Raw genomic sequence first — 26,765 nt, 5'->3', positions numbered from 1 at the left:
GGGTGGTGTAGCTGGGGGGTAAAATGCACTGGGGATGCAGGATGGAGCCTCGGCGCTGGCAGAACGGCCCCAACCCGATGCTGGAGGCCTCCCCTCGTGGTGGCTCAAACTACTTGATGCTTAGGGGTGAGCTCGTGAGCAGCCCTGGTGATGCCGGCTTCGTTGTGGGTCTCACGAGCAGCTTCTGACCTGCCCCAAGCTATGGTCCTACACTGCAAACACAGGTTGGCTTTTCTTAAAATGCTCACTTGCAAAGCCCAGCAGCCTAGGGTCAGGACCGTCGGGCAGCAGTCCATCCCGCTCAGCGGCAGAAGCTGCAGATGATGCAGGCACTTTGCTCACAGTCGCCACGGGGCCATTCCCACTGGCTCCCGCAGCGCTGGGCTGGAAGGAGCCATGTGGCAGTGGAGCCTGTCCCCACCGAGCACCACCACAGCTTGGGCATTCTCCAAAACGTTACTTCACTTAAGTGCTAGCTTTTGTCTGAGCACCTAAATGTCTTTGCAAAAATATTTGTTGTGAGAGCAAGGAAAACCAAATGCCATGAAAAGCCACCAAGTGTCTTCCAGACAATCCAGGAGATTCCTGGAGTCTGTTGAGGATAACTTCCTGGTCCGGGTAATAGATGGACTGGCCTGAGGTGAAGCCTTACCAGACCTGGTGCTCACCCCTGTGGAAGACAGCAATAGAGAGGTTAAGATTGGAGGCTGCTTGTGCTGTAGCGACCACGCCCTGGTGGAGTTTGTGATCTTGAATACAGGTCTGGCAAAAAGCAGGGTCAGGACCCTGAACTTCAGGAGAGCAAACTTCCAACTGCTCAAGGAATTGCTGGCTGGGATCCCCTGGGAATTCTGTCTTCAAGGGTATAGGAACAGAACAGAGCTGGCAGCTCTTTAAGGACACCCTTCTGAGAGTGGAAGAGCTCTCCATCCCCCAGCAGAAGAAATCGAGCAGAGGAGGCAGGCGATTGGCATGGCTGAGCAAGGACCTGCAGCTTAAACTGAGGGAAAAGAGGGAAGTGTACAGAAAGTGGAAGCAGGATTATGTAGCCTGGGAGGAACACAGGGGTGTTGTCTGGATGTGTAGAGATGGGATCAGGAAAACCAAGGCACAGATGGAGCTGAACTTGGCGAGTGATGTGAAAAATAACAAGAAGGGGTTCTACAGATACATGGGCAGGAGGAGACAGGCCAAGGAGCGTGTTCTACCTCTGATAAACAAGACGGGAGAACTGGCTTCCTCAGACAGGGAAAAGGCTGAGGTACTCAGTACGTGTTTTGCCTCAGTCTGCACTGGTGGTCAAGTTTCCTGTGTCTGTCAGGACCCTGAACCTCGAGGAGAGGGTGAGAGGAGTGGATTCCGTCCCACTGTGACAGCGGAACTAGTCCGAGACCACCTAAGGAAAGTGGATGTGTACAAGTCCATGGGGCCAGACGGTATACAGCCCAGGGTGCTGAGAGAGATGGCTGATGTGGTTGCCGAGCCGCTCTCCATCGTATCTGAAAAATCATGGCTGTCGGGTGAAGTCCCCAGTGACTGGAAAAAGGGAAACATCACTCCCATTTTTAAGAAAGGGAAAAAGGAAGACCTGGGGAACTACAGGCTGGTGAGCCTCACCTCTGTGCCTGGGAAGATCATGGAGCGGATCCTCCTGGAAGACATCCTAAGGCATGCATGAGATAAAGAGGTGATTCGAGACAGCCAGCACGGCTTCACCAAAGGCAGGTCTTGCCTAACAAATCTGGTGGCCTTCTATGCTGGAGCAACAGCATTGGTGGACAAAGGAAGGGCAATGGATATCATCTACCTGGACGTGAGTAAAGCCTTTGATATGGTCCCTCACCACATTCTTCTCTCTAAATTGGAGAGGACGGACTGTTAGGTGGATGAAGAATTGGTTGGATAGCCACAGCCAAAGGGTTGTGGTCAACTGTTCTGTGCCTGGGTGGAGGCCGGTCACAAGTGGTGTCCCTCAGTAGTTGGTCTTGGGACCGGTGCTCTTCAACATCTTTATCAGCAACATAGATGACGGAATTGAGTGCACCCACAGCAAGTTTGCAGATGACACCAAGCTGAGCAGTGCAGTCGATACAATAGAGGGAAAGGATGCCATCCAGAGGGACCTGGACAGGCTGGAGAAGTGAGCCTGTGAGAACCTAATGAGGTTCAACAAGGCCAAGTGCAAGGTGCTGCACTTGGGCTGGGGCAATCCCAGGTATTTATACAGACTGGGCGAAGAAGAACTGGAGAGCAGCCCTGCGGAGAAGGACGTGGGGTGTGAGAAGCTGGACAAGAGCCAGCAGTGTGCGCTTACAGCCCAGAAGGCCAACTATGTCCTGGGCTGCATTAAAAAAGGGGTGGCCAGCAGGGAGAGAGAGGTGATTGTCCCCCTCTGCTCTGCTCTTGTGAGACCCCATCTGGAGTCCTGCCTGCAGGCCTGGGGGCCCCCAGCACAAGAAGGATGTGGAGCTCTTGGAACGGGTCCAAAGGAGGGCCACTAAGATGATCAGAGAGCTGGAGCACCTCTCCTATGCAGGAGAGTTTTTTGCTCAGGGTGGTGAGGCACTGGCACAGGTTGCCCAGAGGAGCTGTGGCTGCCCCATCCCTGGGGTGTTCAAGGCCAGGCTGGATGTGGCTCTGGGCAGTCTGCTCTAGTGGTTGGGAACCCTGCCCAGAGCAGGGGGTTGAAACCAGATGATCTTTAAGGTCCTTTTCAACCCAGGCCATTCTATGCTTCTGATAAGTGTATCTAATCAATGATAAATAGGCCACGTACTCTGAACCCCACAGTATTTCTTCCTCTGGGTAAAAGAAAGGATGTGCCTTCCTTGGGCAGGCCTGAGCGTTTCTTTTGTCTAGGTGCGTCTGCTTGCAAACTACAAATTTGAGCATCGTTTCTGGAAAAGTAAAGCCAGTCACGGTGGAGCTTTCCTTTTAAAATATGACTTTATAAATAGTATTGGCTATTCCTGTAAAATGGTTCTTTTTTCAACAACACATCTGAAATGCCTGTCAGATGCAACAGCCAAAGGCTTAGCAGGAGCCAAATGAGGAGACAAGACATGTTGCAGAGCATCTGCTACAGACTCCTGCTCCTCTCAGTTGCTTGTGCAATAGATCAGTGATATTCCTTGAATATCCTCCAAGGGATGGTGCTGTCTTGCGTGAAATAACGCTTTCATCCAGACTTCTGACTGGAACTTTGAATTCCAAGTTAAATCATTAACACATCCTAATCATCTGGACCACTGAGAAATAAGAGACAGTTAAAAGCCCAACAGGACCATCCCAGCCTCCTTCTGATAAAATCAAACTCAAGTCTAAGCTAGGCGAGACAGGGAAGCAGAACTGATTTCCTGCTGTAGCTCTTGAATTGTCTGCATCTTGGGAATTCACAGAGATAGGGTAAATGCCAGCACAAGTGCTTCATGTATCAAGGGACTACCTTGTTTCTGCAGGTGCTTCAAGCAAACTTTCCCGTCAGCGATGAGGGCAGTGGAAAGCTGCAGTGTGCAGAGCCACAACACAAAAGGAGGCTTGGGAACAGGAAAGTCATCGCTCCTGGGATCATTTTCCCTCCTGTGCCCCCAGGTGATACCTGATATTCTGACAGGTTCATGCCTCTTCTGCCCAGTGCGCTCCTGTTTCTCACCCCAAGATAAACACAGCAAGAAAATGCAAGGAAATGCATTTATGCAAGAGCAAGGGGAGCAAGCACAAGCTCTTGGTTTGCTCCACGACTTTTAAGTTTTCTTGCACCTTAAAAAAATTTAGCTTCTCCCGTGCATTTTTTTATTCAACTGAAAAACTGAATTAATACCTGCTTTTCTAAAGCACGAGATCCTTACATTGAGATTTATTACAAGCATTTATTTGGCACCTATTAGCATTTTACAAGGCTTAGATGGAGACACAATATCTCAGTGAGAGAAACCAGAGCACCTGCTCCCCTTCTGCTGAGAGATGCTGCGAAAGCGCTAAGGACTATTACTGCTACTGGGGGATTTTGCGCCTGCTCCTGGGGCTCCTACTGACCGTCCGGGCAAAGAGCCTGAACAGGCTGCCCCCGTGCACTGCCACAAGCTCGTGAGTCTGCTGTGAGCAGGCACTCCCCCGAGCACGTAAAGCACAGCTCACGGTGCGTGACGAGCCGCCCTAAAGCAGAAGCACGCTGGATTCAACAGCTTCTCAAAAGTGTTCATGCTGAGAGAAAGGCAAGTAACTTTTATCACTGAGTCAGGTGAATTAAACATTCACATATATTTGCTGAAAAAATTATATACATCTGTAGCAAGGCTCTGCCAAGTCTGAAAGATAAGCATCATCTAGTCACTAAATTAAAAAAATAAAAATCTGACTTTTAAATCTTTTTCTTTTTATCCATGTTCAAGAGCACAGACAGTTTATTTTGTTAGCACATTTGGTGAAGAATGTATGTTTGTGTGAGTATCCATGAAAACTGGTGAAAATTTGGCATTTGTTTTGGATATGATGGAAAAGTATAAGAAGCCACTTATGCCTTACAGTCTAAATAATCCACAGAGTATATCAGGTTGCAAAAGGGTCACAAAGTAGCAGTCAAAGAGAAGCCTAAACACCCAGAGAATTAGCATACATGTCCGATAAGTAAGAACAAGGTATAGAGCATGCTGGCTAATTAAATAAATTTCATTTTAAACCCTGTTCCTTATGAGTGTAACCCTGGAAAAACCATCCCATACAAGAAATGGACTCTGAAGAGATTTCTATATCCATTCACAGTAAGGCTTTGAAGATATATGAAGTTTTATAGCATTTGTATTTTAAGGATTTAGGGCAAGTACATGTTCTTCTACTGAATAAAAAGAAAGTTAGTACTTAAAAGGTTCAAAAATATATCAATCGTGATTTTTTTTACATAAATAAATTATATTGATTTTGGATTTAACAGCTGAAAAAACCCTTTCTGCTTCCACTGGAGGCAAAACTGAACAAAATGTTAGTTAAATAGAGATAGCAGCATTTCTAAGAAATCTGTCGATAGTGATACAGTATCTATGCTACAAGGATGTTATTAAATAGAACACATTTAATTATTGGGGGGGTGGAGGGGTTGCATTATGATTGGTTACATACTTAAAAAAAAATCATCCAATCCAGCAAACTGGGAATAAATTCTGTGAAAGTATAAACCGAATGTTTTTTAGATTGTGGGTAACAGACTTCTTTGAGATGCTAATTTTAACATGTACATAATTTATAATCCCAAATGTATAAAAGACAATGACAAAAAGCATCATAAATAAATAATGCAAACTGAAATAGTTATGTCAAAACATTTGGACCATCTGATAAATTAGCAAAACTGTAACAGAAAATAAGTAAAAAATACAGTAAATTGTGACAACCAAATGTGTAACTGATTACTAGCACACTCCCAACTCCCTCAACAGCCTGCCATCTCACTGCTGCACCACTGTGTGTTTATTTCAAGTCTCAAACCATGAGCTGCAAATTAGAACAAGCCCAAGTGAAAGAAAAACTAAATAAGGAGTGAAGGGAAGGAGAAAACAAAGAGTTGCCTGTGGAGGTGTGTCGATACACAGAGTTTCGGGCACTGATTGCATTAAAAACCTGTCCATTTAAAATGCATATATCAAAATGATTTGCCAATGGGGGGACTTGGAAATACTGTTCAACAGCAAGTAGAACAGAGAGGAATGGAAAGAAGAAGCAAAAGTGATCTCTTCACAGTCTAACACTAGGAAAGAAGAATAAACTCAAGCTTTGAAAATCTCTATTGTCCTTCTTGAAGGACTCTCAAAATAGTAAAGCTGGCCTACAGCTTTTTTCTTGTTTTCTGAAAGGATGCTGCATCTGGGGTACAGATTGTAAAATCTAAAAACTCAAAAAGCCTCAGTGTTTATATAAGAGCATTAAAATCAGTGTGGCCTGTTCATGGCTGGAAAAAAATAACTTTACAGCAATTCTAACGCCACAGATGAGAACTAACGCCATAGATGAGAACTGAATACTAGCAGAATGATGAAGAAACTGGTAGCTACAGGTACAGTAATCCCAAAAAAGTCATGCAAGATGTGCAAAACATTTTCAGCTCAGGCTGAAAAGTTCTTGTAACTATCAAGGAAAGGGCAACTAAAACTCCACTTAACATAAAACCAAACTTTGGTTTTAAAAAATACAAAATAATGTCTACATAATATTTTCACTCACTGTAGTTTGTCTCCAAACTTTTGAGGTGTGGGGGGTGTGTGATAAAGAAATTATATCACTACCAGTTATGTTTTTTTCTTTCAAAGAAATGAATATATGCATTTTCAATCATTAGTTATATACTTCTGTCTATACTACTATTCTAGTAACCATGATAAAATAGGGAAATACTTCAAATCAAAAATACACATTAGCACTTACTATAGCTGTGCTTTTTACCCCCAAATACAGGCTTTTTTCATTCAGTGTTACGGTAAAAAGAAATACCCTTGTCTGTGTGTAGACCAAGAGGTAAAAACTTTTCTTTTGCTCTGTTTTTGCTTCTTTTTCTTCTCAAATATGTGAGCAGTTTGGGGGGTGACCAAGAACTGGATTTGCTATTGTTGGTTGGGATGAACAACTGGAAAACAGAACGAGAATTCTGTGCCTCCCATACTAGCTAGACAACACTGTTTATCTAATAAAGTGGCAAGACCCTGCAACTATTAACATATAATATGTCACCATAGTTTTCTGACAGGGAATTAGGTAGATAATATTACTCATGGAAACACAGGTTTATGAAGGTGGAGTGGGGGCAGGAGGGTACGTAACAAATAGTTATGGGATAAGAAACTTACAAGCCACCATCTTTTTTCAATGAAACAAAAGTTCTAATTGGTATCATTAACTTCTTTGAGCTCCTCCTCTGCTGGTACATCCTGCTCTTTCTCTGCTGATAAAGGTGGTGTTTGCTCTGTACAGTTTTGACCGTTTGCAGCTTCTTTTTCAGGCAGCAAGACAGTTTCTGGTTCTGGATTTGCTGATTCCCCTTTAGCTTTCTTTCTCTTCCGCTTCTGGCTCTCCAGGTTTGCTGCCTCCGAATGTCTGGTTTGCTGTATGCCTGGCAATGCCATGCCAATGCCAGGGGAAAGAAACATTGACGGATAGATCAGTCCAGGTGACATCCCTGGGATAAGAAATGGGTTAAAAGCTACAGGACTACTGGTAGTTATTGCAGATTCTGTCTGATTAGAAAACGAACTAGGACCAGGCTTATCTTCAGAGAGAGTTTCTTTTTTCACATCCTGGCTACTCTGTTTATCCTCAGTAGCTTTCTCTGTGTTTGATGTACCACTTTTTGTTGTGCTTGTTAATGAAGTTGGAGCAGTCGCAGTACAAGTAGTTGTCATCGGTGGGTTCAGAAGTCCTCCAACACCAAACATCTGTGGTACAGTAGCCATGCCTGGCAGCATCATAGGCAACATACTTAGGGTGCTTTTCACATCCTCACCAGCAGGCACAGCTGCAAATCCAGCAGGAAACCCAACCAGCCCAGTCAGGGGGATCCCTTGCATGTTTCTCATGTTCTGAATTCCTACCAGATCCATTCCAGCAATCAGTCCATTCATGAATAATGGTCCCATTCCAGAAGAGGAATCTGCTACAACACCAGGGGCTTTAATGAGTTCACTTCTGGGCCTTCTCCCCCTCCGACGGGGCCCTGCATCTCGGAGCACAGGCTCCGTTAGGATACGGTTGAATTTGCTTTCTGGTAAGTAGCCCTAAAAATGAAACACAACAGAAAATGCCTAACAGTTATTACTACATCACGGAAAATCTGGCTTTTCTGTGCTTGCATCTGCATCCCAGATGGTGTCAGCACAGAAATATTTGCCTACATGATTCTGGATATGGAATTTGAGAGGTATACACAACTTTTCCCCAAGGGATGCTGCCGAATGCAGAACACCCTCACTGTGCCCTGGCCCAATGCTGCAGAGCATCAAGTGAACAAGGAGGAAAGGAGGAAGCACAGACAGCAGCCTTTTCGGCTTTACCTGAGCCCTCACCATCAGCTGTTCCTGAGGACTGAAACCCTTCCTAATATGAGAAGCACCGGGGCAGCTCCGTGTCAGAAACTTCAAGTTCATTCCCACCCCAGCTTTATCCTGGCTTCAGCAACAGCTGGAGCATTAGCTCTTTGTAAATGCTAAGGGCCAAATTTTCAATGCTCTGCCAGACAGCAAGGCTGCATGGAATGGCATACAGACAGCGGGCGTGCTGCTCAACTGCTCCCAGCTAGAGCTTCACTGAGTCACCAGCGCAGCTCTCGTGAGCACTCACGTATGGGAACACAGCCCAGTGACTACAGCATGGGTGCGACAGTCTGCTTGCATGGAGCAGTGCGGGGAGATCCACAGCACAGCTTAAAACTCCATTTTTCAGCATTCTCATCACAAATATTTAAACGTTTCCTTTTGTGTCTCCCTTGAATTTCAAAGACTGCCGGCCTCTGAACAGTTTCCAATAATAGGATTGCAATATGGAAAGTATCGCCCATTGACACCTGAAGTGCAAAAAGTTGAATCAAAGGATTCGGGAAGTTTGCACAGCCCAACTACTGTCCCAAGAGGGAGAATTTTCTGCTCTGCTCTCACTGGTGTGCGTGAAAATCTGCACAGGATTATGAATATGCCTGGGCACTGCAGGGCAGCCTGCCTGATGCTCAGCCCTGCCCAAGCACCCCGAGCAGCGGGACGTCTTTCTGCATGCACGTGTTACAACGCCGGATGCATGCCTGCCAAAAGCCAAGAACTGATGGGGCTGGAGAATGCCAATGGGCGTGCAGCTGCTGAGACGGGGTGCACGTGAGCCGGTGTGTGTGGCAGGGGCCAGGTACACGGCTCTCCTAGTTGGCAGTGGGGGGGTGCCTGCTGGGGCCACCCACAGAAAATGGAGGTAATGCAAAGCAGTCACTTGCAGGGTGCCGGCTGCCTGGACATGGGCACTGACGCCAGCCTGGATGTAGAGCTGTTTCCTGGGGGAGTGGGAAAGGCTATGCCAAATTTCTAGCACTAATTAAAAGCAGATTTCAGAGTAGTACAAACCTCTAAGCCAACTAATTCCCCCTCCAGCCCCTGTTGAGCAAGGGCATCACAGAAAACAGCCACAAAACAAGGAGCGGGTGAGCAGGACCACAAGGAGAAGCCTGGGCAAGGCCAGCCTGCACGGAGGATGCTCCTCCCAGATCCTGCCACTCATTGGGGCAGGGATTTGCAAATGAATAGGGTTGAATGAATGTGGCTGATAAAATCCTTCTTCCCTTCTGCCCCTTTCTCTGTCTGTGTTTGAGTCTTCAAGTCTCATGATCTGCATGTCCGCTAGCAGGCACAGGATTGCACACAAAGAGGTTGCAGGAGCTGATTAAAAGCCTCAGCTGAAGGTACATTTTTTGAAAATTTGACCAGTGAGAAAGCATTTTGTGCACTCCCTGCCATCTGGTGGCCCGAGGTGGATTACTGCTTCTAGTGCGCTTCTGTTGCCCCAGCTGTTTCTCTATCTCCCAAGCCTTCCAGGAAGGCGTTCTGGATGGTCACCCTGAGCTGCTGTGCCCGTCCCCGGGGCACCGACCACCTTCTCCTTCCCCTGCCGTGCTGCTGAGTCGCAGCAGGCACTGAACCTTCCTCTCTGCCGCGCGACCACGGCTGGACCTGCGGCTGTTCCCTCCCACGTGAGATCCTGCCCTGCAGCTCACGGATCCTCACTGGAGAAAGGTTGTGGGGATGGGGAGGAGAAAGAAAAGATGACATGATACAGATTTCTCCAAAAGCTCTAACTTACTGAAAGCTTAACAATGTCAGCCCAGTCAGCTGCAACAGCATACTCCAAGTTTGCATCAAGCCACCTTGGCAATTCCTTCAATGCTGGTGCCGTGGCTCCCCCTAACTATAAAACACAGCAGAAGGATGACCTCTATTGCAGAAAGAGTTATGCAAAATAATACAAGAAATATGATTACAAGTCTAGGCAAACACACAGTTTAGGAGCATCTGCCAGCCTCTGAAGGGGATGGCTGCTACACACCTGAGAGATGCAAAGCTCATGCAAAAGGTGGCCAGGAAGACACAGGCCATCCTGTTCCTGTTCAGGCAGAGGAAGGACACCCTGAGGCCAAGACGCTGATTAAGATGCAGCTGGGAGCTGAGGCCAGGGTTTCTCTGCTCATGGCTGTGGGCCAGTCCCTTTGCCCGTGCTGTGACGGGGGTGACAGCACTTTCCCCAGCTCGTCATTTTGGGCTGCAGTTTGTTTGGGGCAGAGGCGCTTCCCTTGCTACACATCCTTGTAGGACTCTGTACGTGACTGCTGCTTCCAGTCGTGCAGCTCATGGAGCAGAGGGCAAATTCAGCCTCCGTGCCCTGTCCCATCGCTCTTCTTTGCCCTCCCCGTGAACGAGTGGGCCGAGAGATGGGGACAGAGCTTTTAGAAAAGACATACTCAGAACTGGAGAAACCCACCCAATTCACCCAGGTCTCCACCAGCCATCGGAGGTGTAATATGGGGAAACAGATGTGGCTGAATCTTTCTACCTCACCACTTTGTTTTGTTTTTAGAGGTGATTACTCTCATATCACCTCCTGACCTCATGAAGTCCTGGGTATGTTTAACAGCTGAATTTGGGTGGAAAGCTTCCTGTCTCATTCAAAGAAGTTAATATCAATGCACAGATTAAACTGCAGACAGGTAAATCTGTGCTCCCAACTCATGTTTCCAGCTGTTTAGTAGGCACATTTCAATAAAGCAAGAGAAAGCACTTCACACCCCTCCATTCCCTGCATGCCCATCACTGGGGGGTATCAGTAGGCTCTTGCTACACCTTGTGAGGAGGAACAAAACAGAGACATTTGCAACACATGGGAAGATTACAATTTCTGGAATATTGCAGTGAGTTCAAAGGTGACAATCATATTCAGAACGGGAAACAGCAGCCAGGGCTATGCTGATGGCACCTTTAAAACCAAATGCCACTTTGCTGTTGTGGGGCCTTTGCACAGCAGCAGCTGTGAAGGCCCAGCCTTCCCTTACTTCACGTCAGTTATTTTGTAGCTGTCTCCTCTGTCACATTTCACATAAAAATGCAGATCAATGGTGTTTCAGATTTGTGTCCCATCCACATGCTTCCCCAAATCTATTCCCAGGCCAGCTCGAGATCTGATAAGCATTTCAAGACACCGTGGGCACAGCAGAGAATAGGCCTGTGCTTACCCTCCGTCCGGTACCCTTATGTACCACTGGCACCCGCTCCTCTCCCGTGAGTGCATTAATATCCAGTTTGCTGGGGTCCTTGCAGCGTTGCCTCCTCTGCTTGGGCTTGTCTGAAAAATTCTGGAGTGCAAACAAGACAATCTTAATGAGACCGGACAACTTAATGAGCCCGGATGGCTACAAGCCCTGCAGGAGAATGACGCAGATGAACACCCACGGGACAGGGATGTCCCCTCAGACTTGGGCAAAGCAGTGGGAGCAGCACAAGCCAGCCTCTTGCCGCAGTGCCAGTTTTCAAATGAGTATTAATTGTTTGCTGTAGGCATAAAAGTGTTTGCAGTGTACCCCACTTTGCCTGAGTGCTCCACCACTTTCTAATTCCCTGTCAGTCTGCTCCCAGCTGATGTACAGGTAGCTGTAAACGGGGTGCCCTGTTCCTCCGCAGCTCGTCCGTGCTTTGTTTTGCCTGGATTTCAGCTGTTCCCACTGCACGGCTGCTCTACCTTTTCTTTGGGATCACAGCCCTTCAGGATTGCAGTGTACAGTTACAGATGACTTGTTGCACACCCACTGCACACACCAAGCCCCAGACTCCTGTCAATGTGCAGACATGGATGCAGCATTACAATAAACTACTGCAGGCCCTGATTCCCAAGCAAGGGTAACAGAAAGTGGTAGAAAGGCATTTTCACTCCTGTTCCACCATCTGACTGCTTCTAGCAGTGCTCCTGAGAGCCTGGCCTTGCGCACAGACCCGTGTGTGTCTGGATCGTGAAAAGCCAGCGTCCTCCTGCCCAAGCAAACACTGAGCTCCTCACCTCTCAACTCTGAAGAGCCCCAGCACATTACCCATCTCGCCTGTGCTCCAGGCTCCTGCACTGCAAGCTCCAGGGAATCTCTACTTCAGGCACACAACCTCCTGCGACTAAGATGCAGTCTTTTACGCGTGTTATCACATTTCTTCCTACTCCGTTTTGCACGCTGTGCTCTGCCTACCACATCGTCTAATAGGCTAAAGAGGCTGAAACCTGAGGAGCAAATCAACCTGTGAAACCAAGAGGGGGATGTTCCTGCTACTGCCAGCACAATCAGACAGATTTTGCATTCCACTCACTGCCACTCTGCTCTCTGACAGTGCCCGTGGCTATGTGCCCACAGCCTGTGCAGCCTGCAATGCAGTGGCTTTGGTTCAGTTTTCAAAGCAAGGAATGCTGCTCTGCAGAGAACCTGCTCTCTGAGGGCCTCAGCTAATGCAACACCACTGCCTAAAATGACCCCAAGTGCAAGGGAACCCTTAGGCCTTGAGCATCCCAAATACCTCCTTCCGTTTCTCCCCCTATCCCCAGTGTTTCTGAAGACATCAGACTAATTCTGCGTGTCACTGGGCAGCTGGATGCCCTGGGCTGGAACTGGAGGACAGACCTTGGGGCAGGAGCACGCAGCTCAGCAAGAGGCTTTTGTTGCTGCACAGTGAACCATGCCCACCTCCCAAAAATGTGACAGCCTTGACGAACACCACAAGCCATGGTGCAGGGAAAGAGGATAAGTTTTGAGACACTCCATGGAAGCCCTGAACTCAAGAGCAACCACAAAAAAAAAACAAAAAAAACCAGCACTAAAGGCAACAGACAGGGCAGACAAAGACACACACACGCCACCAAAGGCCACCCTTACTGTGCCGAAGCCAGGAACGTCGAGTGTGTAGTCAGATTGCTGACGGAGCCAGTCAAGGAGACTCTTATTTGGGACAGCCTTCTCTGCTTGGCTGCCTGCAGCTGGGACTGGCTGTGGAGTTGAGGTAGCAGCAACCGGCCCATCTGGGAGGGGGGTGTTCTGGGGAGGCTGCGGCTGATCTTCCTGAACGTCCTGAGGTGAAGGGAAGAGCCAAGGGAGCCCATCAGCAGCAGGCAGTAATGCATTCGCACCCACAGAGAGATCCCAAAGCAGCTCATCTGCCTCCACTGGCTGGAAGCCAGGCTGGCTCCTTAATCCCCATATTCCCATTGCCTGTTCCTTAAATCACCACCTACCAACATGTTATGCTTCCACTCAGCTCCCAGCACCGCCAGCACTGCCAGCACAGATGGGAGATGCTTCTGCATCTCACCTGGAAACACCTTCATGACCAGGAGAACTGACTCTCCCCCAGGATCACTCCTAAAAGTGGTCTGAAGGGACTGCTCTTGCTCCCAGTGCTCATTCTGCCTTGAGTGGATCCCAGGGCAGAAGGAAAAGGGATGCAAAAGCCTCTTGGCAACAACTCAAAGGCTGTCATGGACCTTTTCTCATGTTCTCTAACCTCACACCCTCCCTGATCTGGAACAGCTGCTTGTGATAATGCTTATCAGGACTGAAACACTCCAGAGAGAGTGTTGCAAGACAGAGAGTACTTCCCTTCCTCCTTGGAGTAGGATTTGCTCCTGCCTGCTCCAGCACAAGCCCAGCTCTCCTGGAGGAGGCCCCACATTGTAACAAGGGAAGCAGATCTCGTAGAGGAGGGTTGGACCATGAGACAAATTGTGCTGATTGCATCAGGGCCATGTGAAGGGGGAAGCATTGACCCACCTGCAGCCTTGTTGGAAGAGGCCTCTCCTTCAGGAAGATGAGGTCCATCCCTTCTACATTTTTTCTCCTGCCCCGTCTCCTCCTCATGGCAGCATCATCTCTTCGGAGGCTGCCATTTACAATTTGTCCTGTGACAGGATGGATTAACCCTGCCTGGAGAATGCCAGATAAGTCCATGCCCAGGGAGCCTTGGAGGGTGTTCACAGTCCCCAGTTTGGGCATGTTTGTATTCAGGGGGAACGGAGAGGAGTTCCCTGGGGACCCATCAGAGTTTCTGGACAAGTCCACAGCTGCCTCACGCCAGCCGTTCAGCACAATGGGAGAATGAATGTGGGTTGCTGCTAACTGCTCCAAGCTCCTCTGTTTGGCATCTCTCTCCACCTCGAATTCGTACAGCCTCCTGTGTTTCCGCTCATCCTTTGCAAAGGCAGGAGTCAGGAAGCCTTCCTGTGTGGAACAAAGCCACAGAGAGGTTTACGGCTGCTCGCGCACTGCCACGGGCCACAGCTCACACAAACATCCTTCTGCCAAGGTGCTCGAGCCCTGGGTGCTCCACCAGCTGCTGGAGGGACATGTTGGGGTCCCAGGCCAGCTCCTGGCTCTGTGCTATTCCCAGCAGTGAGAGATGAGAGACTCACGGGGCAGTGCCCTTTCCTTTGGGACAGCAGGACATTGTCCTCTTGTCCTCCCTGACCACGCCAGGGGTTTCAGCAGCAACTCTGGAAGCCCCTCTGCAGCCACAGGAGCTGTGGAGCTGCCACTGAACAGCCTTCCCCCCCCAGACTGCCAGCCCTCAGCGGAGGGGACTGAGTGGCCTAAGCTGTGTGTTACAGATGTGAGAAACAAAGTTGTGTTTTCCCAATAAAAGGTGTTTTTGCAGTGGAAAATTCCACTAACCTAGCATATTCAAAAGTGATTGTGTAGCACAGCACTGGGGAGTATGTTAAGCTGATAAGGGGAAGGTCCCACTGTCCCAAAATAAGGAGGAGAGCTAAGAAAAACAGGACAAGCAGCATGAAATCAGTAAAAACAAAAATCACAGGCCTTCTAGTCAGGAAAGAAGAAGGAAAAAAAAAAAAAGGAAAAGGATAAATTAACAGCTGGAGAAAAGGAGAAATTAACAGCTGGTCAAACAAAATTGTACACATGTGGTATAGAAGTGCGTGGAGTAGGTTGTGAACCTGCAGTACTCAGCCAATGAGGAAACGGGAGAAATCAGGTGTTGGGAAATAGTTGACCATTCCCACAGTTATGGTAAACTTTTACTGTGAGCTCCTGCTTGCAGGATGCTCGCCATTGCAATCGCGAATAAAATAGCTTCACAGAAGGTCCTGTCTGAAGAAAATTACTGAGATTTTTCTCACATCGACCACAAGTGGCACCAAGAGGCAGTGAAAACCCAGGCCCTGATTAGGAAGCTACTGAGCACTTGTGGGCAATGCTTCACCACAGCGTCCTAAACCTGTCCCTGTCCGAGGGCCCCCTCACCTTTTGTACCTGGGAGATTAACACTCCGTTGTTGAAGCTGGGATCAGGGGCTTCTGACTCTGCAAAGCTGTTCCTGCTGCCGGCATTGCTGGCTACTGCTGGGGCTGCTATCAGGCTCTGTGTCTCAAACTGCTGGCTAGAGGAAGGCCACTTGCCCTTCAGGATGGCATGGCAGATGTTGTCAATGCGATTGATGATCACACGGTCCTGCAAAGAGGATCAGACAATGGCAGGCTGGGACTTCAATGACATTAACTCAGGTATGTCACCTCAGAAGCAAAGGCAAACACAAACCCTTGTGACCTCCGTGCAGCAAGGAACTGCCCTGGGCCGGGTGGTCTCTGGCCTGCTGAGAGCACCCTGAGCCAGAGCATCCACGGGGAGCCACGTGCAGAGGAGGAGGGGGCAGAGCTGGGGCTGTGTGAGCCTCTGCTTGTCAGGACGAGGCAGTAACATTTGCAATATGAACAGCACTCATTTTTAACTCACCTTAGGCCATTCAGAGAAGGAGTAAAGTGTCTTTTCCTGCAAAAGCTGGGCTATGGTCGGTGCCCGGGCATCCTGAAGATCATCAATCTCCCCAGGCAGGACAGAAGTCGAACTCTTGCTCTCTTCCTCCGAGTACTTCTCCAGACCATCTGAGAAAATGACAGAACAGAGCCCATCATCACCCTCCCTCCCCTACCACCTCAGGTAGCACCTCTTCCCACCTTCCCAGCTTAGTGCCCAGCAGGCCCCACACAAATCCCATTCCCCAGCCAGTGACCAAGCAATGCAGCAGTCCTGGGCCATATTGGGCAGCCCATAGCAGACAGGAGTGGGCAACTGGCACTCCCGTGAGCTGAGTTCTGGGGCTTTTATGGCAGTGGCCCTCACACCTTCCCCAGCAACACAGCCAGAGCCCTGGGCGGGCAGGCGAGGAGGGCAGGAGCCTTACCAGAGAGAGCCGTTCGCTGAAGGGCTGCTGAGGGTCCTGGCAAGCCCTGCCAACAACTCTTTTCTCCCCAGTCACATCAACTAGAAGGGCCCCAGTGCCTGCAGAGGGGTGGCTGCTTCAGCTGGCTGCACAGCCCCGAGGCTTTGGCACTGAGGACAGTGAGCCCTCCCATCCCAGTCAGAGGTGACTGTCAACCAGAGGGAGCTCTCAGAACCCTACCTTGACTCTGGCTGCTGCCAGCTTTCTCCTCCTCATCTCTGATCTCACACTCTTCTTGCTTCATCCCCGGGGGCTCAGGGGGCAGGGCTTCTCTACAGCCTGCCTGCCCCTCGGACCCTTGTCCCCAGTCCTCCTCCCTGGCATGGGAGGGTTCTGCCCCTGGGGGTCCCACTGGAGGTGCAGGCGGGCTGAAAGCCTGGCTCTGAGCCTGGCCAGGCAAGTCCTGCAGGATGCTCTCCTCCTCCAGGCCGTGGTCCTCCCTTCCCTCTGGCCCAGGTTCCCCAGGGCCTTCGAGTGTCCCTAGCCCCAGGGCCTCTCTCTCGCCATTCACGGCTTCGGGGCAAGTGTCCTCGGGTGTGGGGAGGCCAGGGCTCTGCTCCTCGCCCCCCAGTTCGTTAGTCTCAGGGTCACAACCAGCTGTGGTCCTTGGACCACTCAAGTCTTCTGCAACATCTGCTGCTGCCTCAGAGTTATCATCGTCCTCTTCCTCCTCCTCATCTTCCTCACTGTGGCTCTGACTCGGGGCTGACTTTGCTTCCATTCCTTTCTCCTGCAGCAGATTAATGAACCTCTGCTCAGGAGGAACCTTTATGTCATAGTTATGAAGACTGGAACCATACAGCCCCATGCTTATGACTCCTTCCATGGCACCGTGCTCAGGTGCAGGGCTGGTGAGGTCTCTCTTCTGCTGCAACGCTTCACAGAGCTCTGCTGGGATGCTCTGTGAGGGGTCACTTTCAGGAGTAGAAGGCGAAGGCTCAGCTTCTCCGTTCTGACTGTCCATTTGGTCACAGCCAACCTGCAATCCCTCCAGGAAGGAAGTCTCTCTCATGGCCTCTGCATCACAGCTGGACGGATCCTCGTCCCCCTCTAGCTTGCCCTCAGAGAGTTTAGCAATACCGCTTCCAATATCTGTGCAACTTGGGCTGTCCCGGGCAAGGGAGCTTTGCTCGCTGTTACAGGCCTTCTCGTCGTACATCATGCACATCAGTGAGTCCGGCAGAGAGCTCTCATCATAGTTACTGGACATGATGTCCCGGACCTTGGACATGAATGTTTCACAGTTTGCATCTGGCGGGCTGCCCCCAGACTGGGACATAGTGTTGTCAATGCTTTCTAGCTTGATCTGACTCTCAGATTCATTCTCCAGGGATTCACAGGTTTGGTCCACCTGGCTGTACAGAGGGGAACTGTAGAGTTTGGAGTTAGTCTGGTAAAGGCAGCACAGGGTTTCTGAGCCTGGGATCCCTGTTCTTTTATGCTGGGCATAGTTTCTGTACGCATCTAAAAAAGACAGCTGAGGGTCATTCATGATGTAGTAGTCAGTGCGATTCAGGCCATGCTTGGCGGTGCCGATTAGCAGGTCCCGATCATGTTTGCCACACTCCCACCACACTGGCAGGTAGAGGCTCGGCCGGCACAGCTTGAGCCGCTCGTGGAGCTGTGGACACTTGAGCACCTGCTCGCGCACCTTTCGCAGAAGCTCGATGCGGTACAAGGTTCGGGCAGCACGTTCCTCTGTAATAGGCTCCACATAGATGTCAGGGTCGGGGGGACCTACAACAGGAACAAAAAAAACCAAGGCCCCATTATACTGGCTGATAAGGGTTACTCAGAGGCAGCGATAAGCTAGGTGAATCTTAACTCTTGCTCAGACTGCAGGTGAGGTGGGGGCAGTGGTTGATGCCACCACTGAGCCTGAGTTTCCCAGGGTCACCACCTTCCATTCGTTTGCCACCGAACGGCCACATTAGAGTAAACTCCTGACTTGATCAGCTGAACCAAAAGAGGCACTTGGCTGCAGAGGATTTCAACATCTTGCCTGAACTCTGCTCCATCAGAACCAGCAGTGCTGCATGGAGAGGGGCTCCCTGGGGTGTGAGCCTCTGGCAGTCCTTCAGCGGGTTCTCAGGGCAGGGAGTCTTTCAACTCATGTGGCTCTTTTCATGAGTAACACCTCCATATCCATACCTAAGTCTTTAACACACATCTCTAAGGAACTGTGCACAAGACCAGACCTCCAGGTAGCTCTGAGCTGAGATCCCTTCTGCTGCCATCAGAAGCAAATCACGCTGTGCTTAAACAGCAGCCAAGCAGCTTTTTTTTTCATCTGCCACATCCTGTGTGTGCTTATTTCTGGGGTTATGTTGGGTGCTCCCAGAAGAGATTCCCAGTGTGTTGGCCAGACTTCCCAAGTGTCTTGTGGCAGCTTCAGACCCCTTTTGCCTTGCAGGAGAGCTCCTCCATTAGCAGGGCAGCATGCATGGGCACTGTGCAGACTCTGTCCACTCCTAGCAAAGAGGTGCTTGGGCAGAAAGCAGCAACACAAACTGCACAAACATCCCTCAGCTTCAGTGTGGAAGCGATATGAACGGCTGCTTCTCTAATTCTCCTCCCTCACACCAAAAGGTCACTATCTCGGATAAAATTAAGGGCGATTTCATGGGATAACTCCATGGAATGTGTGAGAACAGAGGCTGGAGCCTGTCTGGCAGCTCTACTTTCCTGTTGCACCAGAGAGGCGGTACAGAGTGCTGGGAGGGCAGCCAAAAATACGGGTGTCTCCTGTAAGCCCATGACTCTTGCTACCTCCTACCCTCCCTGAAACTCCTCCCTTGGTGTTCTGCTCCATGACAGGAGCTCTAGTGAGACAATTTCTGGCCCAGGGCTTCATGGACCTCCCACAGGCCATACAGTTTTCACTCACCATCCTCTTTCCACAGCGGGAGACCACAGACATTCTTGCACATGGCCACAAAGCTGTAGAAGTACTTCTCTAGGCTCTCATCTGTCTTCTTCTCCAAACGAGAGATGGCTCGGAACTGAGTCCAATCAAAGGTCTTTTTCTCCTGATCATAGATGACCCCAAAGGAGGAGACGGTGCGGTAGAAATCTGCCTGCTCCCTCCTGGTCCACCTGTGGGGCAGAGAAGAAGATGTGAATGCCACTGAAACATGTTCTACTGCCAGCATGGGCAAGACAGCAGGCTGAGAGGATCAGAGGGAACTAGCAGTTACTGCACAGCAGTTTTGGGGGAGCTGGCAGGAGGAGCACACTGAGGAGCACTGAGATCCTGAGGTCTCAAGGTGTACAGTGAGGAAGAGTGAAGGCCATGGGCACTCTGACCCTTGGCTCACTGTGGTGTCCAAACAGCAGCACAGTTCCTGACCGTGCTGCCAATGGGACACAGGCTCCAGCCCAGCTTCTGTGGAGGCACAAAGCTATCACCCCCACTTGCTTTCTGCCAAACTGAGGTTGGTCTCTTGACCTCCATGGCAAAGTCAACCCTACGTACCAGGAAATTGAAAGTAAGCTCCTTGCAGACAAAGCTCTCATCCAGCCTCTTCAGGAGGTGAGCCGGGACCGGGGCTCATTGTCATTAGGGTCCTAGTAACAACCACCCTGATAACAGGAGTCAGCAGGATTCCTGGGTGGCAGGGGCAGGTGTCACCCCCTCCTGATTAAAGGAAAGCAGCCCCGCTGATGGAGGCTTTCAGTTACAGCACAGTTACAGCAGAATTTTCACCCTGCCTCAGACCCTCTGAGCTTTCATCTCATGGGGATGAGGCAAAGGAATGATCCAGGACAGAAATGGTGAAGGGCACACGGGGTACATACAGCCCTGGGCAGGCAGAGCACAGAAAAGCAGGCTGCAGAGAAGAGGTTAGGGTACAAAAAGTAGGGCAAGAGCAGGAGCAGGTCACGGCAGTAGGTGAGTGCTGTGTGCTAAAGAAGTCTTGAAGTCAAATCTGAACTCCTCTGAATTACATCTCTGTGCCAGTGCCTGCAAGCAGCTGGAACATGTCAAGGGAGATCAGAAGCGATGACAGCTCCCAGTGCTCCAAAAGCAACCAAAATACACCCGGATTAGCATTTCCACCCCTGTTTCCAGAGGCTGTGAGTATTCTGTAGTGCTGTTTTACTCCAGAACAAAAAATGACATGAATGAAGCCAATAAAAAAATCAATGATCCAAACCACTGAGCCCAAAGCGGAGCTTGTTACAACGCTTCAAATTAAAGGCTGGTAGAAGCTACCTAGGACACACCTGGGAGGAGACCACAGAGTTAAAATGCAGAAATATCAGGCTGTCGTGGTGTCCACAGCACAGCCATGTCCTGACCACTGTGAGGAGCACTGGTGTCCCCCACATTGGAGAAGAGATGGTACAACTGGAAGAGGATCAGGGGAAGAGCCGTGGGCTGGAGCAGCTTCCTTACAACCACGCAGTGAGCAGGGGGATGCTGCGCTTCCAGTAATACCATCCTCAGGGGCAGTTAAAGGCAGGTGGGAAGGTACAAGTGCATCAGAGCTTCCCATGGTAGAACTAGGGAGAAGCACACTGAATGACAAAAAGATATGCTCAAAACGGGTGAAAGGGGAGAATTCAGCCAAGGTGTAGCTAAATCACTGAACTCCTGTCACAGGGCAGCACAGACACCAAATGGTTACGTGGGCTCATGCAGCATGGACACATTCACAGAATATAACACCAGGGAGTACTGCTGACAACGGAGAGGGCCTGCAGTGCAGGACACACCAGAGCTGGGTGCTGGGAACTCAGTGGTGCAGGAAGGACCCTGCCTCACACCCTGTCCAGCTCCTGCAGAGCCACTCTGGGTGCCAGACCGTGGTCCTGCCAGCCTTCCACTTGCTGGAATGCAACAAAATGGGGAGAACGCTGCAATATGCCCCCAGCGGGCTCCTGAGGCTACTAACAGGAGGCTAAGGCAGTGGTGTGCGAGCCACGAGGGGTGGAAAGTCTAAGCATGCAGGCTGTGACAGCAGCCATCCGCCACCCCTCAACCACGATGGGTCCTGAGTGCACAAAAATGCTCAGCAGTACCCATTCTGCTGCAGGGCAATCCCTAGCCCAGCAGATGCTGGATTTGACCCTGAAGAGATATCCCCAGCTTCCTTTCATGCTGTCACCAGCTGCTACCTACAAACTACAATGGAGGCTGAGCCCTGGGGCCACAAGGCTCCTTTGGGGCTGGGAGCAGAGTTCCCAGGCGCAGGAAGGACACACACACCTGCGTGGTACGCTCACAGCCAGCCTTGCTGAGATCCACCTCGGTAAACCCAGGGGGGCAGGGAATTCAGCAGCCCTCAGTCAGCCTCGAGAAGGACCCTCCGCCTGGGTCTGCTGCTCTGTTACCTTTTCTGCATTTCTTTGTTCACCGAGTCCATCTCTGAGGCTCTCCTGAACATCTCGTCCTGCAGCCAGTATCCATGGTTACCGGGCACCAGCATCTCGGCGCGGGGAGGCAGCTCTTTGCGGTTGCAGCGCTGGTAGACAGTGACGAGCCGCCGCAGTCTGGCCGTGAGGGCGGATGAGACAGGCCAGCAGGATCTGTCTGAGTCGGAGCCATCCTGGGCTTCAAACATCAGCAAGGACATTAGTATTTGATGCACGCCGCAAAGCCACGAGTTCATGCGTGCTGCTGCCCGGCTCTGAGAGCTCCCTCCTGTCTTCTCCCAGGGAGAAATGAGTGACCACGGTTGGGAAAGGGGGGCTGCGGTGACCACCCCTGGGCTTTGTACCCTTCAAGCTGCTGGCTCACACACTCACCATGTCTGAGCTTCCTTCAGAGAGGGCCCAGAGGCAGAGGTCTGCAGTCCCCAGGACCCCCTCTGCCTCCCACCTGCTCAGCAGAGCGGCTGGCCAGCCTGTAGCATCCGCCAGCACTGCCCACTGCACTGCCAGCACACACCCTGCACAGGCAACTGCATAGCCAGGACAGGCTGACAGCTTCCAGCACCCATGGCTGGCTTTGGTACCACTCTTTTTTGGGGCCCTGGCTGCCCTGCCACAGGGCCCATCCCCGGGTCTTGCATGACGAAGGCTCTCGGAGCACATCTGCGCTCCCACCCCCAAAATGCTCTTGCCATAGCTGTGCTGGGCGATGGCAAAGCAAAGCCAGACACCCCTCCGGCAGTGCTCCTGTAGGCTGGAGGCCAAATGGGCTTCAAATGAACCTCCTCTTCCCTTCATCTGCTTGTCAGCCAGGGCGCAGGGTGACCACTGTCACAGGTTAAGCTCTCATCCACTACCACAGGCCAGCACATCCCTAACCCCCTCCTGACCTCAGCAGCACCAGTGCTCTGGCTCAGGCTTTCCCGTGCCAGTCCCCAGGCAGCAACGTGCCACGCTGTGGGAGATACAGGCTCACCTGCCGACGGCTCATCCCGCTTCTCTCCAGCTTCGCCCACGCCAGCAGCCACGATGTCCTGCAGAAAGAAGCCATCAGCAGGGAGCTCTCCAGACCTACACTGAAGCCCCTGCTGTCCCCCCCCCAGCTCTGTGGCCCTGGAAGGGTCTGGGGCTGCAGGACTGGCAGGGCCACGTGTCCCGTGCCCTCACACACATCCCTCAGCACACAGGATCAGAGCAGTGTGGACAGGGGAGGTGCCAGTTCAGGTGAACACTGTTTTGAGCCCATGGGTGAGGTCCACCACAAGGACATGGGCTGTAGTGGCACTGACAGCCTCCAAATGAACCCCGAACCCCCACGTGTTGCCTGATCCACTGCTCATCCTCTCCACCAGGGCCATTTCTCTCAGGACCCTTGTGGCTCCTTTGCCAAGGCCCTGAGTGGCTCCTGGAGCCAAGTGCAAGAGCCAGGATCACCCAGCCCTAACCCCAGCCCCCGATCCCTCTCTGCTCCCTGTGGGGCAGATGCTGTCCAGGTCAGCAGGAAGCAGCTGTGCTCCAGCAGGCAGAAATGATCCAGGACAGAGCCTGTGCTCGGCACAGCAACACCTGCACAGGGCAGGGCCACGGGCAGCACTGGTTCACCCACACCCCCTGGCAGAGCTGAGCCCAGTCTGCAGCGTGAGGCAGGACAGCAGGCAGGGCAGCAGCAGGTGTGCATCGATCACCGTGAATCCCACTCACCTCCTGCTTTGGCAGCCCTTCCATTTTTTCTCCACTGCTTTCTTCCTTGTCCATGCTGCCCCTGGGTAAGACAGTGAATTAGTCCCTGGCAGTGGCAGTGCCTGCTGCCTGCAGGAGTGAGGGACCAGCAGGGCCAACCCTCTGACTCGTCCCAGGGAGCCAGCTCCCCCCTGCCTTCCCTGCTCCCTGCTGTGCTCACATCCACATCTGCTTCCTTCTCCCCTCACTGTGCTCTGTAAGCACAGCTCACCCCTCAGCAGCACCCCACTTCTATCGTGGCCCCCAGGAGTGAGCTGGACAGCCCGCAGGGGCTCAGTTCCATCACCTGCCCACCTTTCAGCAGTGTCCTGAGCCCCGTCGCTGACGCCCTGCTCCGCAGAGAGCAGCTTCTCATCTGGCATGCCCACCTTCTCCAGGAAACACAGCGCTGGGTCTGCCCGCATGGCGTTGTACCTCTCGTAACCTGCCAGTGGCCACAGCCATCAAGGAGGAGAAAGAGAGCATAAGACCAGGCCTAAGCCTGGTTCAGGTGAACCTCCGAATGTCCATCTGGCTCTCACACTCTTATTTGTGCTGCCGTGAGAGCAATTGTCACCCACAGAAATGCAGAATCCTGGCCAGCTGCTCGGGTCCCTCTCACACACCGGCACCCAGCAGACCAGCAGGGTACATACCGTGCTTGAAGACGCCAATGAGCAGAGATTTATCAGCCTCAGCATTCCACCAGTCCACGGGGATCTCCACGTAGTCAATGTCCGGCAGCAGCACATCCAGCTCCCTGTGGCAGACAAGGCACGAGTGCTCTCCCAGCCTCACCAGGCACTGCAGCACACTGGGCACTGCACACCCAGGGGCGGAGCGAGACAGGAACATCTGCCCCTTGGCTTGGGGGCCGATTGGTGGTGTCTGCTCCACTGCACCCACTGCCTTCCTCACCCTTTCTCCAGAGATGGGGAGAGCGCACAGCCCCTCTGCCCTCCCGCCTGAGCAATACCTGGGGAACAGAGCTTCTGTCTGCTGGGAGAAACCACCTCAGGCCAACCAGACCCAAAGGAACTGCACATCTGGCAGGGTGGATTGCAATGCCCCCTCCAGACAAACTTATGCTGATAGATGCAGGTACAAACCACCCCGGGGAAGGCAGCCGCCCCTGCTCTAGGAAGTTAAGCTGGGTGTATCACTGTCCCCTCTGAAGCACCAAGAGCCCCAACCATTCCCGTAAGAAGCAATGCTGGGGTTCACTGTAAGTTCCTACCTGGCAGGGGTGCCCTCGAAGGCTTTGTCAGCAGCCTCCCCCAGCACCTCGGCCTTCAGGTAGTAGAGCATCCGCACCCGCAGCAGCACCCTGCCGCGGACACACAGAGGAACACACGCTAGCATGCAGGTGCTCAAAGCCAGCCCAGGGCCTGACCCAAAGGCCCTCGCTAAGGCATCTGCAGGGGCATGCTGTGAGGTCAGTGAGGGCAGGGAAACCTGCCCCCCGACGCTGTGTTTCCCCATATGGGATGACACGCTTTCTCAAAGCCATCTGTCCCCCTGCAGGGTAGGCACCGGCCACACCCTGCCATGCCACAATTCCTGGCTCTGCGCTTTGCTGGGCCCTGTGGCCATAGGTTTGCTGCCCAGAACACTGCTCCCACCTCGTCACCTGGAGGAGCATCACGAGAGCAGCCCAGCACGATGATCTGCATGGGCTGAGCCCTTCATGGCTCTCTCCCACCCCCTCCGTGCTAAAGGAGCTCAGCCCGCGGCCCCCAGAAGCTGCTGCGGGCTCCTGCACTCACTTGTTGCAGTGCTGTTTGAGGTGCTTCTTGTAGCTGTCGTCATGCAGGACCACCTCAGGGTTGCAGGTAGCAAGCCAGTCTGCGTTCTTTATCTCAGGAAGCAGCATCTGGTTCTTCGTTTTCTTCCCCTTCCTGCCTCTGGGCACCGGCGCTGACAAGCCTGTAACAGCAAGCGGCAGCAAGTGAGCATCATGGGCACCACGGGCCGGGCCAGGCACCCCTGGCACGGCACTGTCTGGGCACAGCAGCACAACCAGGAGCTGGAGGAGGCCTTGCGAGGCTCCCAGATGCATCTCGGTGAGCCAGGGTTAGGGAGATGAGTAGAAAGGCGCACGTGCCCAGGGATCCAAACTGCTGCTACCGACCAGCAGGACCCACGCCACGCTGGGCTGTGGGGCTCGACACCCCCAGCACCTTTCCCCGTCTCTGTCTGCCCACCCAGCACCCCCTCTGCTGCTGCATCTGGGTGCCTGTGGCAGCCACAGGGCCTGGGGGGGCTGCAGTGCCAGCCCCAGTGACCCCACGAAGCTCAGGGAGCCACCAGCAGCCCCTGGGCGCCAGCCTGTATCCCAAGTGAACTGTATGTAAATAATTAACACTGTGCCACAGCTCGGAGCCTCCTGCACCTCACACCTCTTCTTCCAGCCCCAGAAGTGGACTGAGGTTGCACAGGGTGATGGAACTCCTCCAAACGCAGCTGAGTGCCACAGCAACCTCACTCCTGTCTCCACGCCATGGTTTCTCCTCTACCCAAAGCCTAGGACCTGGGAGACACCTGAAAGCCCTCAGTCCAGCTCATCAGCCCTCCTGTGTCCCCTCCTAGCACAGAGCGCCAAACATCATCACAGCCTTTGAGATTTTGTGCCAGAGACTAGGGGGGGGCTTGGCCTGACAGCTGAAAAGCTGTTTCAGAAAGGTGAAGGGGGATGACTGGAAGGAAGGACTGAGCTGGGTAAAATCATGGGAAGACTCGTTCCTCTGCCACTGCAACAGCTCTGATGAAACTGTCAGCCAGCGCTGGATCAGGAGAGGAAAGATTTTACAAAACAGGCTGTTATCTTTTGATAACACTACAGGGCTGGCTGATAAAGCCAGTGAGCAGCACTCTGACATGCTGTTTAACATGACGTGCCATTTTTGTTTGCATCACATGAGATAGACGTGACACATCTCAGATGGATCAGAGCTGACAGATCTTGGGGTATTTATAACGCTTTTCAGCTCTGTCAAGTGTAGGTGAAGGATCTGTCAGTGAAGTGTGTGGGGTAAACCTGGAGTGGGAGACTATCTCCAAGAAAAACATGGGGATCACCACACAAACTGCACTGCTGTGAGTGCTAAGTGCAGTGTTGATCCCAAGTGATAACGAGATGTATAAAATTATCAGAGAGAAGCATGGAAGAGACCTTGGTCCCCGGGCACAGCTCTTACAGCCTTACCTAGACAACAAAGCCTGCTCTGAAATTCACTCCCCAGGGACGACACGGTAATTTTGGACACGAGTTCAAACAAGAGGTTCCAACATGCTCAAAGAACAGAAAATAATCCCGATGATCTGATATCTGGGGGTTGTTTCCTATTCCATACATCATGTGGAGGGCTATGTGGGAACCAGATCACTGGGGGGGTATTTGCA

The 26,765-nt window shown here is 51.7% G+C and overlaps 1 protein-coding gene across 8 annotated transcripts in view; it reads right to left on the bottom strand.

The window, feature by feature from the left end:
- Window positions 1-4,236: 4,236 nt before the first annotated feature.
- The window catches only part of CHD6 (chromodomain helicase DNA binding protein 6), a 69,142-nt gene continuing 46,613 nt past the window's right edge, over window positions 4,237-26,765 (bottom strand). For 5 of the 8 annotated variants that reach the window (XM_032198079.1, XM_032198080.1, XM_032198082.1 and 2 more), the window contains 16 exons: window positions 25,130-25,289; window positions 24,601-24,690; window positions 24,020-24,123; window positions 23,679-23,808; window positions 23,346-23,406; window positions 22,621-22,678; window positions 21,606-21,825; window positions 19,156-19,364; window positions 16,449-18,005; window positions 15,782-15,930; window positions 15,293-15,499; window positions 13,805-14,251; window positions 12,914-13,105; window positions 11,240-11,359; window positions 9,817-9,921; window positions 4,237-7,757 (listed from right to left, as the gene is read on the bottom strand). In XM_032198079.1, coding sequence (XP_032053970.1) covers window positions 6,867-7,757; window positions 9,817-9,921; window positions 11,240-11,359; window positions 12,914-13,105; window positions 13,805-14,251; window positions 15,293-15,499; window positions 15,782-15,930; window positions 16,449-18,005; window positions 19,156-19,364; window positions 21,606-21,825; window positions 22,621-22,678; window positions 23,346-23,406; window positions 23,679-23,808; window positions 24,020-24,123; window positions 24,601-24,690; window positions 25,130-25,289 — 4,700 coding nt within the window. In that variant the 3' untranslated portion in view covers window positions 4,237-6,866. The remainder of the gene's footprint in view (window positions 7,758-9,816; window positions 9,922-11,239; window positions 11,360-12,913; window positions 13,106-13,804; window positions 14,252-15,292; window positions 15,500-15,781; window positions 15,931-16,448; window positions 18,006-19,155; window positions 19,365-21,605; window positions 21,826-22,620; window positions 22,679-23,345; window positions 23,407-23,678; window positions 23,809-24,019; window positions 24,124-24,600; window positions 24,691-25,129; window positions 25,290-26,765) is intronic. The other 3 variants (XM_032198086.1, XM_032198087.1, XM_032198081.1) reach the window with 2 other exon arrangements.

The sequence above is a fragment of the Aythya fuligula genome, chromosome 16 (genome assembly GCF_009819795.1).
Source record: "Aythya fuligula isolate bAytFul2 chromosome 16, bAytFul2.pri, whole genome shotgun sequence".
NCBI classification, from domain to species: domain Eukaryota; kingdom Metazoa; phylum Chordata; class Aves; order Anseriformes; family Anatidae; genus Aythya; species Aythya fuligula.
The sequence above is the reverse complement of the archived record's forward strand: the minus strand, read 5'-3'. Positions and strand labels throughout refer to the sequence as shown.